Here is a 17,247-nt window from a genome sequence, read left to right on the forward strand (position 1 = left end):
ATTTGTTTTAATCCCCTTCCCTCCTGGTTTCCTGAAAAAAAAATACAACAACCAGGAAGACAAGTCCCAGTCTTACTCTGTGATGGAGGCTATTGTCCCTAGGAAGTAACAAAAATAAAATTAGAATGGTGTCTCTGACTTTTCAGAGAAGGTCCTGAAGGAACAGCTGACTGTTTCAATGGACCACAGTGTGGTTTCACTAAAGCTTTCTAACTACACACTTCTAAGCCCTAATAAACCCCAGGGATTTTGGGGGGAGGGGGGTGTTGGGTTTTTTGTGGTAATGGAGGAGAGTTGAATTCACTTCCACATGATACCAAATCAGTATCCTGTTGATTTTTCCTATACCTTATTTTGATATAGAAAAAATGAAGCCAATATTTTGTTTTCTCCATTTAGAAAAAAATTTGAAACTTCCTTCCTAAGGCATTCATAGAATACCCACCCTCCTGGTGTTCAAGGCCATGGTGATAGGCTGATCCAAGCAGAGAATCTGATTGATTAAATCTCCAACTGTAGGAGTCACTCTTTACTGTTGCTTAGCTTGGCAAGAAATGGCTCTATTAGTAACAGCAGGTACTTAGGCATTGCTTCCCCGAAGGTAACAGCTTCCTCAACATGAAGTACAACACAACTACCAGTGGTTGGTTGCTAGTGGTTAAGTAAACTGGTTAAAGTTCCCATGATTTATATACTTGAAATCAGTCTCCTAAATTGCTGCGTTTACTGACAGAGGTCATCATCATCCACCATTGGGAACTGCAGTACTCAGCACACGCCACAGCCAGATTACCCAGTGTTAGACTCAGACTTGAACGCATTGCATGAGGTAAAATACTGTGGTTGTCTAGGGAGCACCTGTATGGCCCTGATGTTAAAGGAGATAATCAAAGCACAGCTTCATGTAAGCACACATTCTTAACTTGGCTGTTTGCTATTCAGTTTATCAGCACCTTCTCTAGCTATGACTTAATGTAATTGCTCCCATATGTCTGTGCCAGGTTCTAAACATTAGATTATTGCCCTCAGTAACCTGAAAATTGAGAAGGGGATTTTTTTTGCCCTCCCTGTTTTGCTCTACCACTAATTGGAGCTACAAAGTTGATCAAGAAATTGGAGCATCTTCCAATGGGGAAAGGCTGGGGAAACTGGGCTACTCAGCCTTGAAATCACTGGAGTAAAGACCTCATCAGTGCCTGTGAGTGTCCAAAGGGGGGATGCCAGGGGGATGGAGTCAGGCTCTTCTTGGTGCTGAGCAATAGGACAAGAGGCAGAGGGTGGAAACTGGTGCACAGAAGTTCCACCAGGACATGAGGAAGAGGTTTTTTTGTGCAGTGGAACAGGTTTCTTGGAGAGATTGTGAAGTCTCCTTTCACTGGGGATATTCCAGAGCTCTCTGGTCACAAGCCTGTGCTAAGTGCTTTAGGATGACCTTGCTTGAGCAGGAAGGTTGGACCAAATGACCCATTGTGGTCCCTTCCAAACTGATTGATTCTGTGATGCCGTACTTCGCAATTATTCAGTGTGAACCTGTTGCACGTTTTGTTCAGGTTGGCTTTTTTGGAGTAACAAGACTTCTTAATAACAGTTCAGTACCATTTAAATTTAATATCTGTTGCTAATTAAAACAATCTGGTTTATTGTCACAAAAGAAAACCGTGTTACAGGCGAGCATGTTACTAGTGAGCTGCAATCTTCAGTAGCTGAGAGGATGCGTTTACAAGCAGGACCATTTAATGCCAGGGCCAAGCAGGCCTAATTGGGATTAACCTTTAAATATTTACACCAACTCATAAACTTAGGTGGAATTAGAGGAGAGCACAGTCAGCAAAATATCAGTAAATCAACAGATAATAAACAACAGCAAATAAACAAACAATGTTAGAAACCATTTTCATAACTGTAACGTTTATGTACTGCCCAAGTAGCCTAAGTAAACTACAAATTACAATTTGGTTTATGATTTATTTGTTATTATGAATTTGCCTATTTGAGTATTTTGTGGGTTTTTGTGAACTAACAAATACTGCCCCCGGACAGGATCAGTGAAAAGCAAGAGATTATTTATAAAGATGAAAGAGTGCATTTCACTGCTTTGAACTATTTACACGTACACACCTAGAAAATGTACTTAATCCCAGCATCTGATTGGCAATGGCGTTAAGTGTTCCTGCTTGTAAACATCCTCTCAGTTACTGAAGATTGGATCTCATTAGCTTCTGTAACACGATTTTCTTTTGTGACAATAAAACAGATCCGTTTAATTAGCAGCAGATAATGAATTTAAATTGCAGTGAACTGTTTCTAAAGAAGTCTCAGTTACTGCCAAAAAGCCAACCTGAATGAAGTATGCAACAGATTTGTGACTGAATAATTAATGGTAAAATAAAACAGGGAGAGGAAAATCTGGTACAACCCTTCTCAATTTTTGGGTTATTAAGGGGAACTAATACTTACAATCTGCACAGACATACTTCCAATCGAGGATTACAGGGAGGAATGAAAGTAAGTCATAGCTAGAGAAGATGCTAATAAACTGAACAGCAAAAAGCCGTGTAAGAATCTGTGCTTACATGAATCTGATCTGATGCTTTGATTGTGTGCTTTAATTACGGTTGCTTTAGCTGGATGTGTACCAGGCAGTTTATTTGCATTTTTGAGTCTGCATACATCATTTATTTTAAGTTATGTGTAGTAATTTGGAGTGACTGGCTGTTAGTTTTCCTTACTACAAGCTGAGAAATGCCTGCTTCCATTAAGTAGACATCAGTTAAGGTAATGCTATAGTTGCCACTGTTTTCCTACCAAAGATAGAACATAAATTTTACTGTTAAGGTGTGTCTTTAATGTGAATTGAAAATTCTGGAATAGCCTAAATGGAAGGAGAGGAAAAGCAGGTTGTATGGAATATGAAAGTTTGTTTCAATGGCTTAAGCTATGTCAAGGAGTTGGCTGGTTTTTCCCAGTGAAGAATCTGATTGGATGAAGTGCCGTATCTGTCCCAGTCTGCCATGGGTCTCTGTGGCTGTGTGAAGGCAGAGAAGTAAATTTTTGAAAGATTCTGAAATAATTGTGATTTTTTCTTGATTCGAGAGTTTTAAAAAGCATATGCTTTTTACTTTGTTCAATATGTATTTTTTTGCCTACTTTAGGTTATCCAAAGTGCTCAAATTACTGCCAGCATCTTAATACAGCTTGTAGTAATTTTTTTATTGCCAAGAAAACAATGGAAGTGTACAGGCTGCAAGTGCATTTTTTGTCTGCTACTTGCTTAAAAGAAAGGCTTTGCCAGCCGTTATGGGGCATTTGTTTTAAAGCCATTTTCCTGAGGTGAAATGCCTATCTCTTGTGACCAGCCAACAACTCTCACCTTACTTAGCAGAAGTTGGAGGGTGAACCACCATTGTGAGTGCTAGGACAGAAAAGGTGGTAATGATTGTTTTAATTTTTGTTCTTAGAGGACAGAAGACCCATTTCCTTGGTACTGATGTGTATTACTGTGTAACAGTGTATTTTCCATTACCTTGGAAATAAGAGCATACAAATGAGTGCAGTTGCACCTTAGTAGCTCTTGGTTTAAGGTACAAAAGAATCAGCCTTCCCCTTTGCTGCTGACAACAGAATCTAGCAAGAGCATGCAGTGTTTTACTTTCCCACTGATTCCACCAACTTACCTTATCTTCTAAAACAAAAAAAGTATACAGTGACTTTGTTTCTGAGTGCAGAACTGAGGAAAAAATGGGATCAGCAGAAAATGCAGAGTGATTGACTTAGCTGGAAATAAAGGAGGAATGTTTGGGGACAGTATACACATTGCAGGCAGACTGTGACCCATAAGCTGAGACTTTCTTGCTTAGTCCTGTCCATCTCTTGTCTAGTTGGGTTGTAGACTGTCAGAATGGACACAAGGCCATGTCCACATATGCACACCACTTGGTATTTATGGCATGTGTTCTCTTTATTCCTATGTTATGTCTAAAAAATTAAACTGTAGTAATCAAATTTTAAAAGTGGGGGCTTTTTAATTTCTTACATCTTTAAAACAGGTTCATGCAAGAGTTCCTTGCATTAATCAAGACATATTTCCTTCTGATTTCTTGGAAGAAATCTGTACTTCCCATTTAACATTTGGCATTATCAAGTGCAAGATTACTGCCAAAACCCATCCATTTTGCCTCAGTGTGTATCACACTGCTCAGCTGCTTTGTGAAAACACCAGAGTTAATTTACTCTTAACTGTATTATTCTTCCATCAGTTTCCTTGTTTTCTGCTTGGGGTTTAAAACTATTGTTTTGAGTTGCTCCCTTATATTCACCATTGAGTAAATTGCACTTTTTTATCTTTTCGTAAGTTTTTTGTTGTTTAAAGACCATTCTATGGTTTTCTGTCTTCTTATAAGATCCTGTACTTTTAAGATTGAAACCTTTTAAAATATCTATAAATAGTAAATACTTTGTGTTAACCATCTAATAAAAGAGGAACAGATATTCCTGGAAATCATTGCTGATTAGGAAGCACTAATTAAGCTATCATAGTGGGTCCTCCATCTTTTCTCTCATTCCCACAAGTCTAAATTTCAGCCGTTCAAGTTTTCCTTGACATGATTTGTAAATGTATACAGAACATCTAACCGATTTTACTGTAGAATAAAAGTAGCCAGCAGTTACACACTGTTCTCTCTGGAGGGACTGAGGGCAGGGAAAGTCACTGATGGCTGGAAAACCGGAAAATATGTGAGTTTAAACACAGTTACCAGCAGTAATTAATTCCTTGCATATGCCCTAAACATCATATACCTTTGTGATTTTTCTCTTGCAGTAGTTGTATTGAAGTTCTGTCAAGAGCTATATTGTCTGGAGTGGATTTAACCATCTTGTCATCTTCTGTCGTGGAAGATGGTTTTAATTGCTATATTTATGTGTCTTTCAATCAGAATGTGTTTTACAAGTACACTTACGTTTTACACAATGCAAAAATCCTACAGATTCTCTGATTTCCACTGTCCTCCCCACAGCTGGTTCTGCCTGCCATTCAGGTATCTTATTGGTCTGTGCTCTACCTAGAGTGTGTCTAGATGGATTACATCTTTTGTTAGAATTTAAAACCAAAAATAAAATGTGTAGAGAAAGGAGCCTACAGGGCCTCTGGGTATAAATACATGGACAAGTAGGTGCGATAAGCATTGAATTAAAAAGTCATCAAAAAGTTTTTTCCATTTGCAAAATGGATACAAATAAGACTTGTGAGGAAAGAAAGAAAACTGATTTAAAACAGCTAACCATCACCACTGCCACCAAACCAAACCAAACCAACCAACCAAAAAACAACAACAACAACAACAACAACTACAACAACAACAACAACAACAAAAAAAACCAAAAAAAAAAACCAAAAAACCAAAACCAAAAACCAAACCAACCAACCAAACAACAAAAAAAAAAAAAAAAAGGAAAAGAAAGAAACAAACGAGGGTTTGTTATTTTAATGATTGACTAAATTATAAGCATCTCTGAGCAAACATTTTTTGGGGAGAAGAATAGTAAGATAATATGAGAATTGGTTCAGTGTGTTGTGGTTGATAAAGTTTCTGTTCCCAGGCTATGGTGAGATGGACATCAGCTGACACAACACTTGCAATGAAGTCATCTTCACAGCATGGTGATAGCCCCAGTTTTCAAGGCAGTTGTTCCTACAGTTGAAATGCTTTCTGAGGCTGTTTCACAAATCGATGCCACCCGTTTTTTTACACAGGCCTTTTCAATTTTTATATATTTTTTCCTCTGTTTATCTAAACAGATAAAAATATTTAGATTCAGAACCTCTTTCAAATTCTATATCTTTTGATAGTGGACAGTAAAAAAAATAGACCATACCAATTAAAGATGTTTGAGACATGTCTGAATTATTTCTCTGCAAATGAATTTAAAATGGTTGAACTTTTACATTACTGTAAACACTTAGTGACAAGATCTCAGGTTTTTGGTAGACTGCTTGAGGAAGATGCAAGCACAGCTGGCTATCCTGGCAGGTAACAGGCACCAGATACTGTTCAGGAAAAGGGGAGTCTGGCAGCCTATAACCTCTGTGCGGCAGCAGTGAACAATATTCCATGCCAGGAGCTGTTCTTCCCACAGGGAGACCCACCCAGCTACTTTGTCCTGCCCTAAACAGGGCCCCCACCACAGTGGAAGGTGCTGTCACGACCTACCTGTGATTTCCTGAATTTCCCTGAACTTCTGCAACATACTGGTTTGGGGAATTTTTTGCTTCTTTGTTGTGTTGTTGGTTGTCGTGTGTTATCATCGGTGTTCCTGTCTCCCCCTCCCCAGCCCCTGCCAAAACTGGTGAAGGAAAGAGTGAACATGGTGGCCTGAAGAACAGTTATTAAGTGGTGGCAAAAGACTGGCTTTAAAGTATGGTACTTGCTTATCTGGTTACTAATGATGTCAAATTCTTCTGCTTATAAATCGAGCAAATCCACTTCAGGAATTTGAATGACAGTACGGAGTAATTTTTTAGAGTAGAACTAGACACTGACAAGTTTTATTTAAAAACCATGATTATCTCAGGACTTGAAAGCTTCAATTTTTCGCAGCTTATTTCCATTAAATTATCTAGGTACATAAAAAAACTTCTACCTCTGACCTTTCCCTATTTTAGTCCTAGATAAAGGACTGGATTACAGTCAAAAGGCATGTAATTTTTATACTACTGAACAAAGAAGTCAATAAAAGTTTTGTAATAGTCGATAAGCATATTTTTGCATGACATAAAACCAGAACGGTCTAAACAGTTGAAGCTATTTTTTGAAGCAGTGATGATTTTTGTTTCTTAATCTTATTGATAGTAATTGTATTTCATCAAAAAACCTTGAAGTTTTCCTAATTACTATTTAAAAAATTTTACCTAGTTTGCTTACAATATTTAAAGACTGAATATTGTTATTTCCATTGGAAACCTGGGAATAGTACCAGATGCTTATTAATCTGTGGTGTACTGTAGCTACCCCTTCAAGTGCTATCTTTCTGAATGAGAAAAGCAAACAGCTCCTGAACTGCACTGAAAAAGTGATGTTCTTCTACGACAGGATTTGTGCAGGAGCATATTCTAACTGGAATTCTTTCCACTCTCTCATGCAAGGACAAACCCTACATTTCTACTACCCCCACCCATATTTAAAAAAAACCAAAAAACTATCTTATCTTTTCTTTCTTTCTTTTTTGTTTGTTTTTTTTTTCTTTTTACTTCTCTTTTTCATTCCTCTTTTCCCCAACAATTCCCAGGACTAAATTAAGAAGAAGAAACAATGCTTAGCTGTTCTAATATGAAGCCAGGCAATCCAGATAAACTGTTTCTTTGTCTTACAGATGCACCATGTTTGCAAGTCTGTAGTGAAACATAATGATAGAATGTATTTTCCTTCTCCCTCTGTATCTCATTAGTATCCGCAATTAGTTAAAATAGAAGACTTTAGCATGGTCATATTTAGAGAGATTTCTAATTTCTCAGTGGTTTGAGAATTCTCCACCCTGTTTCCCCAAAATCTTAGTTATGCCAAATTAGCATCTCATAAAACAAGACAGTCTACTTTATCTTTAATAGTATTGCCCATCTTTGTTGTGTTTAAGCATGTTTTCCCTTGATGTGTTATTTCAAAACCTTTTGATTGCCAAAGCCCTGTGGAATGCAAGTAACCAAGACAATCATAATTCTGCTGTGTTGTTTTTGGATGTCATCATGTCTACCACTTGACTGTTTCCTTTGAGAAATTTAGGGATAGTGATGCCACTGAAAGTCTTTGTGGATGTGGCACAATAAATTAACTGAGTCTTCTGGGGGAAACATTGTGTCAAAAAAAAAAAAAAGAAGAAGAAGAAAAATAAAAGAAGGCAAAAATGCTTCATCCTCTTTCAAAACCAGCTGATACAGGTTTCCACAGCTTTCTGCAGGTTCTCAGAAGTTTGTTCTGTGGTAATATGAATTTGTTCCTTGCTCTGAGCTGGCTGGAGATCCACTTTGTATGATTGGAGCAGAAGAGGATTTGTGGGAGGATCTTGCTAGTTCCTATCTACACGAATAGTGTAGAAAGTGGTGGCACTGACAGAGCCTTGAGCAGTACAGGCACTGTCTGGCTCCTATAATGGTTCCTCAAATTTCGGCATAATCTTTGCTATTGAAATGCACAGACTTATGCTTGTCACCCCTAAAATAATAATAATAGTTAAGCCAATAGTTAAGGCAGAAAATCCAGAAAAGAAAATGACAAATCTTTGGGAAAAAACCTACCAAGCACTAACTTCTAATTGTCTGGAAAGTGCTTTACTCCACTAAGCTCCAATTCACCTCCTCAGTGCTGCCGAGCAGGGGTGACAGGTATTGCAAAACAAGATGCAGCAACTTTTTGTAGCCTTATGCTTAGTGTTTCACTGCCAGAATGTGTCCTCTGGACTGCACACTTCTCATATGTGCCTTGTGCCAGCTCTAGTGCTAGTCAGAGCTCTCCGCACTTAGCTTGGTCGTGAGCCAAGTGAGAATCTATCCCCACTCCCCCAAAGAGTCACATTTGTGTGCTGAGTCAGTGCACAGAGTAGTCAAGGTGGTATCAAAGCTGCCATCTGTGAGATGGTGGGGCTGGGTGAGGGATGAGGGGGCAAAGTGCATTGAGAGAAAAGAGTGCAGCAGCTACTAGGTAAGCTGAGGTGCCTGAAGTGTGATGGCCTTGGTGCTCAGGGCACCCAAAAGGGACCTGGTGGTCACAATGTCTTGTGCTTCTAAAGGGACAGAAATCACTCTCCTTTATGTCTGGCAGTGTTTTGGCCCATAGCCATTAGCCTGTGAGGTACTCTAAGTAAGAGTTTTACCTTCATGTGGCTGTAGAGTGTGGAGACTCTGGATTCCTTCTAAACGAAAGCCCTCAGCGAAAGATTGCTTGGGACAGAGGAGACTGGGTGTTTGGGAAGACTTTGCTGCTGTGTCAGGGTACTTTCATAGCTCTTTATTGAAGTAGAGTCTGTGACACCCTCTTTTCCACACAGCTAAGTGCTGGAAACACAGAACTCTATGGTCTTCCTTTTACTGTCACCTTGTGGATTATTACTGACCTAGTGCACAGTGGAACAGATTCAATTAGAGGGGTGCAAGACACCCTCTTCAAGCTGCATTTGAACAGTTAGAGCAGTACTGATTTGTGCATTGAAATCTTACTGAATAAAGAATAAAAAATAAAGATAAAGAATTTGCCAAGGACATTCAATTCTGACTCCTAATTAAAAGCCAAGACTCCTTTTTCTTCTGCTCATGTTTGGTGTGGAAAATCTATTTCATCATATGTCTTCAAAAATATCTGCTTGAATAGGTCCTGCAGGTGAGTCAAATGGGGTGGAAAACAAGACTAGTGATCTTTCTCAGGTCTGAGGCTGTGACAAAGCCCAATCTCAGCAGTTAGTGCTCAGACTCTGGATTTCTGTAGGTGACAAGTAGCTGCTGAGCCTGCCATGCAAGGCTGAGCATCTGTGTCCCATCTGCATGGTCATGCAAGTATGAATTCCTTCAGCAAAGAAATTGGTTTACAGCGACCTATATTTTGGAAAATTCAGTAATCACCAGTTTTTAAGTCCTTTTAATGTGTCTAACTCAATTCGCATGTTGAAAATAAAGCATAGTTGTGTTTTTACATGCTTGTAACTTGTCACCTCACTGAACTGCAGTCAGAGATTTCCTGTGGTTCCTGGAAGCTTCTTGTCCTGTTGTTGCTGTGCAGAAGGGCTATGCAAATTTCCTAGAGCTAAAGCAAAGCAGCTATTCTTCTCAGTGAGTGCCAGGATTGTGCTGCTGCATTGTGTGCAGTCCAGAACAGCAAACATCTATCACATTGAACTCCCAGGGCTCAGCTGTGCCTTAAAGACATGGTTTAGCTTTTAACAGAGCTGATCAGCACACTGTGTTCTGACTGTCATTCCTAAAGAACAAAATGACAGATGGGCTTATGATACGTTTGTCTGGAGGTAGAGAATGAGAAGAGCAAGTTGGTTACTAATTACCTTCTCACCACTGAAAGGAGAAATGTCCCCATGCTTGACACAATTCGCATGGATGTGTCAAAACTAATGAACATTTTCACCCTCAGCTGTCCCAGAGTGAGCTTCACACCATTGTGTCCCATGTGGCCCTGAGATCTTAATGCAGCCATTTGCATTCATCAGGGCAGCACAGACACAATGTGAGAGTTCAAGAGTTTTGAAATGCATCTCTGTCATCAAGATGCCCTGCAGCAGGAGTGCTGCTGAGTAACAGCCATGGGTCATATCAGTGCACTGTTACTGTTGATCTTCATTACATTTTCTTTCTTTAAGGTCTTTGCATCTGATTATCAATAAAATATTTTTTCTTTCAGATCTGTTATTCAGATTACTGTTTCTAAATTGGTATGACTACTCTTATGTAAAAAAAATATTCCTGATGGTCTCTGAAGTAATACATAAAACTGCAATTCCATTTAATTATTGTTGGTTTTATTTGTTATTTAATTGTTGGGATGAGTTTAGACACATGAGAGAAATCCCCTTCAACTGTGCAAGAAGACACAGTAATCTTAAGACATAAGGTACTCCTGAGGGTGAGCTAAGGTGTTAGAACTGTGTTCCTAATGGCTGTATGTATCACATAATATAAATTATCTTGATTTTAAATTATATTTAAAATTCATTACAGTTAAATGCTGATAAGATCCTTGGTACGGTCCTTAAGAGTTACTAGCCATTACCCAAAGGAATCATATTTCCTTTGATTATTTTTTAAATACTGCTCTAATACTTATGTTCCTTGACCAGTCTATTATTCTAACAATCCAATAAGTAGATACATTAAATACTGCAAATTAAATTATCACTTAATCCTATATCTAAAAAAAGATTTGGTTTGGAAATGTTTTCAGATTTGATCAATGAGATTTATCAACTCAGACTCCAGAATTCTTTGCTAGTTCTTGTCATACTGAAAGATTACTACAGAGGTGGAGAGTGGGAAATGCTGAAAGCAGTGCATTACTTGACTAGGCTTGAAGATAGGACAGCTCATTTGCAGGACTGCATTTGAAAAATAAAATTGGAAAAATGAAGCATAGCTATCTGGCAATAGAAACAGAGGCTGATATTTTAAGGAGTATAGCTGCTGCTAATATTTAGGTAAGTGCTCGAGGCCATTTTCCTCCATTTGAAAACTGATGCAATACCAATTTAAGTGATGCAGTCAGTATATTGGGTATTCTGTTTGTTTGATTTTTGACACTGCCTTGACAGAGGTAAGGTGACCCTTAATGCCAGCAGTTTGTTTTCAGTTTGTACAATTATGGTGGGTCTTTACTGTCAATCTAATCAGTAGCCGGAGGTACAATCTTCATGTGGGACTTATTCAGAGTGTTTAATCTGAAGGAAGTAATTTCAGAGAGTCAATGAGCACTTAAGTGCTGCTCACAGGCTCTCAGAGTTTAAAAAAAATCTGTTGTTTTAATCTGAGCCTTTTTAGTTTTGAAAACAACCCCCTTCAAAACAGATTTCACCCTCTACTTTTGTTACTTTTGGACCTTTTTGTTTATCTTTTGGCTGATTTATTTTTCCTCTTTCTCTCCAGCTTCTTGGTTGCTCCTCAATATCCAAAGCACAAGCTATCATTGCTGTGACAAAGGGTGGGATGCACCCTCTCCACAGCACTCAGATATTTTCCTCATGGCTCTCCGTGTGAAGTCGACCTTCCCTCTTTCTTTCTTGAGAGCTGTGTACTCATAGGCCTTCAGCTTGCTGTAATAGTCTGAGAATTTATTGTAGAGGATGGAGATGGGCATGCCATTCAGGATTATTCCAAAAGCAATGCAGAGGAAAGCAAACAGGCGTCCAAGGTGAGTTTCTGGACACATATCTCCATATCCCACTGTAGAGATGCTGACCTACAGGCAAACCAACACACAGCTTATTAGCTGAGAAGAAATACATAGACAGATATGTTCACCCATCAGAGACAATGTTAAAGTTAACTCTCTTGTACTTCGCATTTTAAATCTGAAAAAAATACTCTGTGATGCTTTTGTGTGCTTGTTGTTTGTTTGTTTGTTTGTTTGTTGGGGGTTTGGGGGATTTTTTTGTTTGTTTTGGGTTTTTTTGGTATGTATTAGCTATCTTATGCAAAATATCCCTAATTTAAAAATAAAATCCCTCTCATGAAGTAAAGAAAGACAATGATTTAACACCTTTCAGGAGGATTTTTAGATTTTTGCCCTGCAGAAGGAATTCCCAGACAATTTCCACACCAGCCTGTCCAGAAGGTGAGTTTGCTTGGCTGTAGGGAGAGGAGAGATGTAACTCCCTGACCATGCAAATCCACTGATAGCTGCAACCCTGCTCCCTCATCATGTCACTTGGAACAGATGTCCTATTTCTAAATCCACTGTGCTGATAAAGCCCCGTATTTGGGACTTATTCTGTGGGTTGCATATTGAATTTTGCCTTAATTTGTCATATATATATATTAGGAACTAGTGAAAAACATATGAAAACCTTCAGTTATGAAATGAATTTTCCTATTTGCATTACAGGAAGAAATTATCCAGGACTTCCAAGTTTCTAGATAAAATCCCCTTTAATAATTACATACCTACAAGGAAATGTAGCCTGGAAGTTTTTGCTTGCAGTGTATGGTTGCAACATGTATAGTTATAGTGTTAAATAAGTACACAGCTGGGTAATTTTTGCTGAATTTCCTTTCGAAGAAGGATTTAGGGGTTGTTTAAAATGTTTAAGCTTTGGCTGTTCGATTTGTTTCGATTTTGCCTTGTTAGTTTCTGGGTTTTTGTTGAGAATGATGGTGTTTAGTTTATTTGTTTTATATAAATCTGAACACTTTGCCAGTTCATTGTGCACATACCTTCACAGTTTTGTTCTCAGCCAGTATAATTTTCTCTTTCTAGCCTGTGGATATATGAGGGAACTGTGTTATGGGTCCAGTGCTACACCAAGTACTGAAATACTTCCATTGTAAAATTCAGGTAAAAAATGAATTGATGTTCGATTATGGGGATGCTACATTTGAAAGATATACTCTCAAACAGTCAACATAAGATAACTTCCAATAGTTTCACTGTACACATCTTAATGATTTATAAATTTTACACTTTGTAAATATAACTTACTTTTTTTCCTGGCAGGTAAAACTTGCATGTTTCTGTCACCTCTCACTTTCTAGTCTGTGCAAGGGATCTTTTTCAGCCAGTGAATTTTATTTAATTTTTTTCACAATGTCTCAACACACTGTGTGAATCTGTTAAACAGTAACCTAAAACTCTGACAAAAAAAAAGCCACAGACAATAGGACTTTTACTGTAATGCCCTTGTGGCTTTAGCACGGAAATAAGTCTTTAGAAGGTCACTGTGTAGAGTTTGCCACCCTCTAAAATGGTAAATAGAATGATATTTTAAATGAAGAAAACGCTAGAATACATGAGACAACACTGGGTGAGTACATTTTTAGGATGCACCTGGTGCTTCCTCTGGAATAAAAAGGATTAGTGATTCAGTTTAATGGAAATTAAGTCACTGGATTTGAATGATAATACAGGATAAATATCTCCAAAAATAAATACTGAGATGAAGGCAAGATGTTTATCTCTACCAGCCAGGACAAAAACGTTATCCTGTGATAAGTTCTGTACCACTGCCATAGTCTTATGCATTGTCTGTAACAATTTAGGAGGGATGCTTCTTCTCCTGTATGTGTGAGATGGTGAATACTGTTGGATTTTTATAAAATTTGAATAATCTAGATATTTTACTTTACAGTCTTAAAGAACAAATTGGATTTTTAAAAGTGTTTTATGCTTTGGAGTTGCAATGTGCATGATACAGCTTCTGTTTTGAAGACAATTTAAAATTGCCTGTTTTAAAGACAGCTAGAATTGCTCAGCTAAATAGGCCTTTTTCACCTGGCCATGTAAGTTTATTAGGAACATCTAAATGATTATGGTGTCACCAGTTTACAAAAATGAGCCCTGAAGACTTTGCATATAACCTGCATGTTCAGAAAACAAAATATATTTTAGCAATGTATGAATCACCAATATTTTCATAGCCTTTGCATATCACTTATGGACGATCTGTGAAGATCACATTACAGGACTCTTTCCTTTATTTACTGATTTTTCCATCCTTCCACCGTCAGTCTTAAAGGATATTTGGCATAGTTACACATTCGCATGTGCACATATAAACGTGTGCATCTATGCTTGTCAGTAAGGCTTTTTTTCTGCCATGTGCTAAATCACTGCAAATGTGTGGTAAACCACCACATCTCATTGTCCATGGCTAAACCAGAAGTGCAGACCTTGGGCTCCAGGACGGCTGGCCAGGAGAAGTGACCTTGAATGGGTTGGGATTACTATTCATTGGGCCCCAGATGCAGCTTGGTGCATCCAGTGCCTGTGCTGATCAACCAGCATGAGATATGCTAACTCCTATCCAGTCTATTTGCATGGGCTTCTTTCTCTGGGGAAGTGATTGGTACAGAGCCAGACCCATAGCCATGCCCAGGGGTCAGAAGTGCTCCTGGGCCCCCACATGAAAATGGACGATGCAGGCTGGCATCAGCTACTGCAAAACAAAATGTATGTGACAATGGCCTAGGACAAGCCTTAGGGTTATGGATGGCCAAGATGTGGGTCCTGTGCCTTCCCTTGGCATTGACAATGTCTAGATACCCACTGGTTTCATTTAGGAAGCTATAAATACATACATCTGCAGCACAGCAGAATGCAATCTCTTGTGTAAAACAACTGTTGGTCCTAATGGATTTTTAACAGTCAGAGTTCTGGGACAGCTTTTGTTTTTTAAGTTTGAATGATCTGACTGTAGCTGATAAACTATGTCTTACAATCTTGCAGTTTTATCACGGGTTGCCAAAGATCTATGCATAGAATAACAAGGAAAACCCTGTAACTACATAGCCTAATGCAGACATTTTTTCCTCTATTGCAGCAGTGACAATGGCAGTAAATTGGGAAATGCTTTTTTATCCTGTGTGTTTACCTAGTTCTTCTCTAAAGGTAAAAATATTGTCTCCATTTGGAGATATGGGAATTTCAAGACCGCCTGCCAGATTATGCCTTGATTTAAGATTACAGAGAGGTGAATGAGTGCATGTGTGTGTGTCTGTGCGTGCGCATATGTCCTGTAAGCTCAGAATTCACAGCAGATGTTCACTGATCTGAGCCTGTTGTTTTCAAATCTGTCAGCAACTCCAGCAAGGAAGGGGAGGGGGAGGAAGGGAGGGTCTCTGGCTACCCAGCAAGGTAAGATGTGTTTACTTACGGCAGCCCACCACCAAGCATGGGGAATGCTGGTGAAGTTGGTACTGGAGACATCGTGCTCCACTGTGTAGACCATGGCAGAGAAGGCAAAGATGCCCATAGCAATGAAGAGCAAAAGGCAGCCCACCTGCTGGTAGCACTGGCGCAAGGTAAAGCCAAAGGCACGCAGCCCTGTGGAGTGGCGGGCCAGCTTGAGGATGCGGAAGATGCGCATGAGGCGCATGATGCGAAGCACTTGTCCTACCTTGCTCACCCGTCCCACCTTCTCAATATCGTGCTCGTGCTGGGAGCCCCGACCCCGGGGCTGGTCATCATCAGTAAAGCATTCAAGCAGCAGCTGCAGATAGAGGGGCAGGATGGCAATGAGGTCTACTGCATTGAGGGCACTGCTGGCAAAGCGGCGCAGGTCTGGGGTAGAGACCAAGCGCAGCAGGTACTCCAGTGTGAAGAACGCAATGCACAGGGTCTCAACATGCTCCAAGACAGGCCGACTATCCCCACTCTTCCAGTCTACCTGCTGCATCTCCTCTACTGTGTTGAGTGCCAGGGCCACTACGGAGATGAGCACGAAGAAGCTGGACGCCACTGCCATCACTTTGGCAGTGACAGAGGAGAAGGGTTTCTCCATGAGGTTCCAGAGGCGCCAGCGCTGGGGACCGTAGTAGCGCATGTGGTGGAAGAGCTGCTCGTTCTCCTCAGCCTCTGCCTGGGAGCGCAGCTCCCGCTGGACCTTCAGCTGCTCACTCAGCTCGTCCCGGCGCTCCTCGAAGCAGATGCGGCAGCAGCGGGGTGTGTATTTGAGACGCACGCCCCAGTAGCTCAGCTCCTCCAGGAAGCTGCGGGGGCACAGCTCGTCCCTCACCCGCAGCACTCCTGAGGCATAGAAGTTGTACACCAGCTGGAAAACAGCTGGGTCCCGGTCAAAGAAATACTCATCAACCTGGGCAGCGTAGTCATCGCACAGGCCCAGCTGGCAACGACGGTCCGTGGAGGTAGCCAGGCGGCCCAGGCGGGTCTTGGGATAGATAGCCACTGCCTGGTAGGTGAGGCGGTAACTTTGGCCACCAACATTGATGTTCAGCACGGATGGAACAGATGCTGTGGCCGGGGCTCTGGGGGAAAGAGCAGGGGAACAAGGAATAAATGATGAGGCCTTGTCTTCTCCTTTAAATGCATCTTCTTGTGGCCAGTTTTCTTGCTCTTTCTCTTCATCTTCCTCATCTTCATCATCCACATAATAGTTGTAATTCCCCTCAGGTCCTAGTTGCAGTAGGGGCTGGGCATTCGAGGAAGCGGTGGCAGAGGAACCACTCTGCTTGTCTACATGAACGACTTCCTTTTCTTTCCCCTTGCTGGGCTGTAGGAGGATGTTTGGGGCTTCCATCTCTCTGCCTTTATGTTTTAGGAAAGAAAACTCTTGCTGCCTGTTAAACTGCAACATAATATTATTCCTTACTCTTCTGCCTTCTTTTCATTCACCCGATCAAGCAGTTAACACCAGTCCTTTTCAACACTGCAAAAAACTGACAACCTGGTTTTCTTCTCTCTTTATCTCAGAAGTATCAGGCACAGCAGTGGTTCTGCATATTTCTCCCTGCCAGCCACCACTCCAGTTGTTGTGAAAGCTCTGTGTGGGATATAGACACATGAAGACTGCTGTTGACCGTTTTAATCTTGCTGACAGCAAAGATCTGAGTGCTTAGAGGAGAGGATTTAAGGGCTATTATCCTGTTCAAGCCTCGTTTCCCTTAGGCTGTGACGTGAATGATTATGGATCCATAAAATTATGAAAAATCAGTAGGGGGGGAAATCCCCTAAAGTTTTATTGCTAATAAAACCCATACATTTTCCTATTTCAAGTATATCTGGATTAAAAATAATCTCAAATAAAAATGTA

General features: G+C 40.1%; 1 protein-coding gene across 1 annotated transcript; it reads right to left on the bottom strand.

Annotated features, from left to right (window-relative positions):
• Window positions 1-11,542: 11,542 nt before the first annotated feature.
• On the bottom strand, window positions 11,543-16,791 carry KCNV2 (potassium voltage-gated channel modifier subfamily V member 2). Its single transcript, XM_014880805.2, has 2 exons — window positions 15,352-16,791; window positions 11,543-11,942 (listed from the first exon to the last, which is right to left on the bottom strand). The coding sequence occupies exons 1-2, from the start codon at window positions 16,789-16,791 to the stop codon at window positions 11,667-11,669; spliced, it is 1,716 nt and encodes a 571-aa protein (XP_014736291.1). The 3' UTR covers window positions 11,543-11,666.
• Between the last annotated feature and the right edge of the window lie 456 nt (window positions 16,792-17,247).

Source organism: Sturnus vulgaris, chromosome Z (assembly GCF_052056855.1).
Source record: "Sturnus vulgaris isolate bStuVul1 chromosome Z, bStuVul1.hap1, whole genome shotgun sequence".
Lineage (NCBI taxonomy): Eukaryota > Metazoa > Chordata > Aves > Passeriformes > Sturnidae > Sturnus > Sturnus vulgaris.

Excerpts from the sequence above, each read along its gene's own strand:
- KCNV2 (XM_014880805.2), bottom strand. The coding sequence starts at position 16,791 with ATGTTGCAGTTTAACAGGCAGCAAGAGTTTTCTTTCCTAAAACATAAA. Across the intron at positions 11,943-15,351 it reads ATGCTTGGTGGTGGGCTGCC|GTCAGCATCTCTACAGTGGG; the intron begins GTAAGTAAACAC and ends GTTTGCCTGTAG.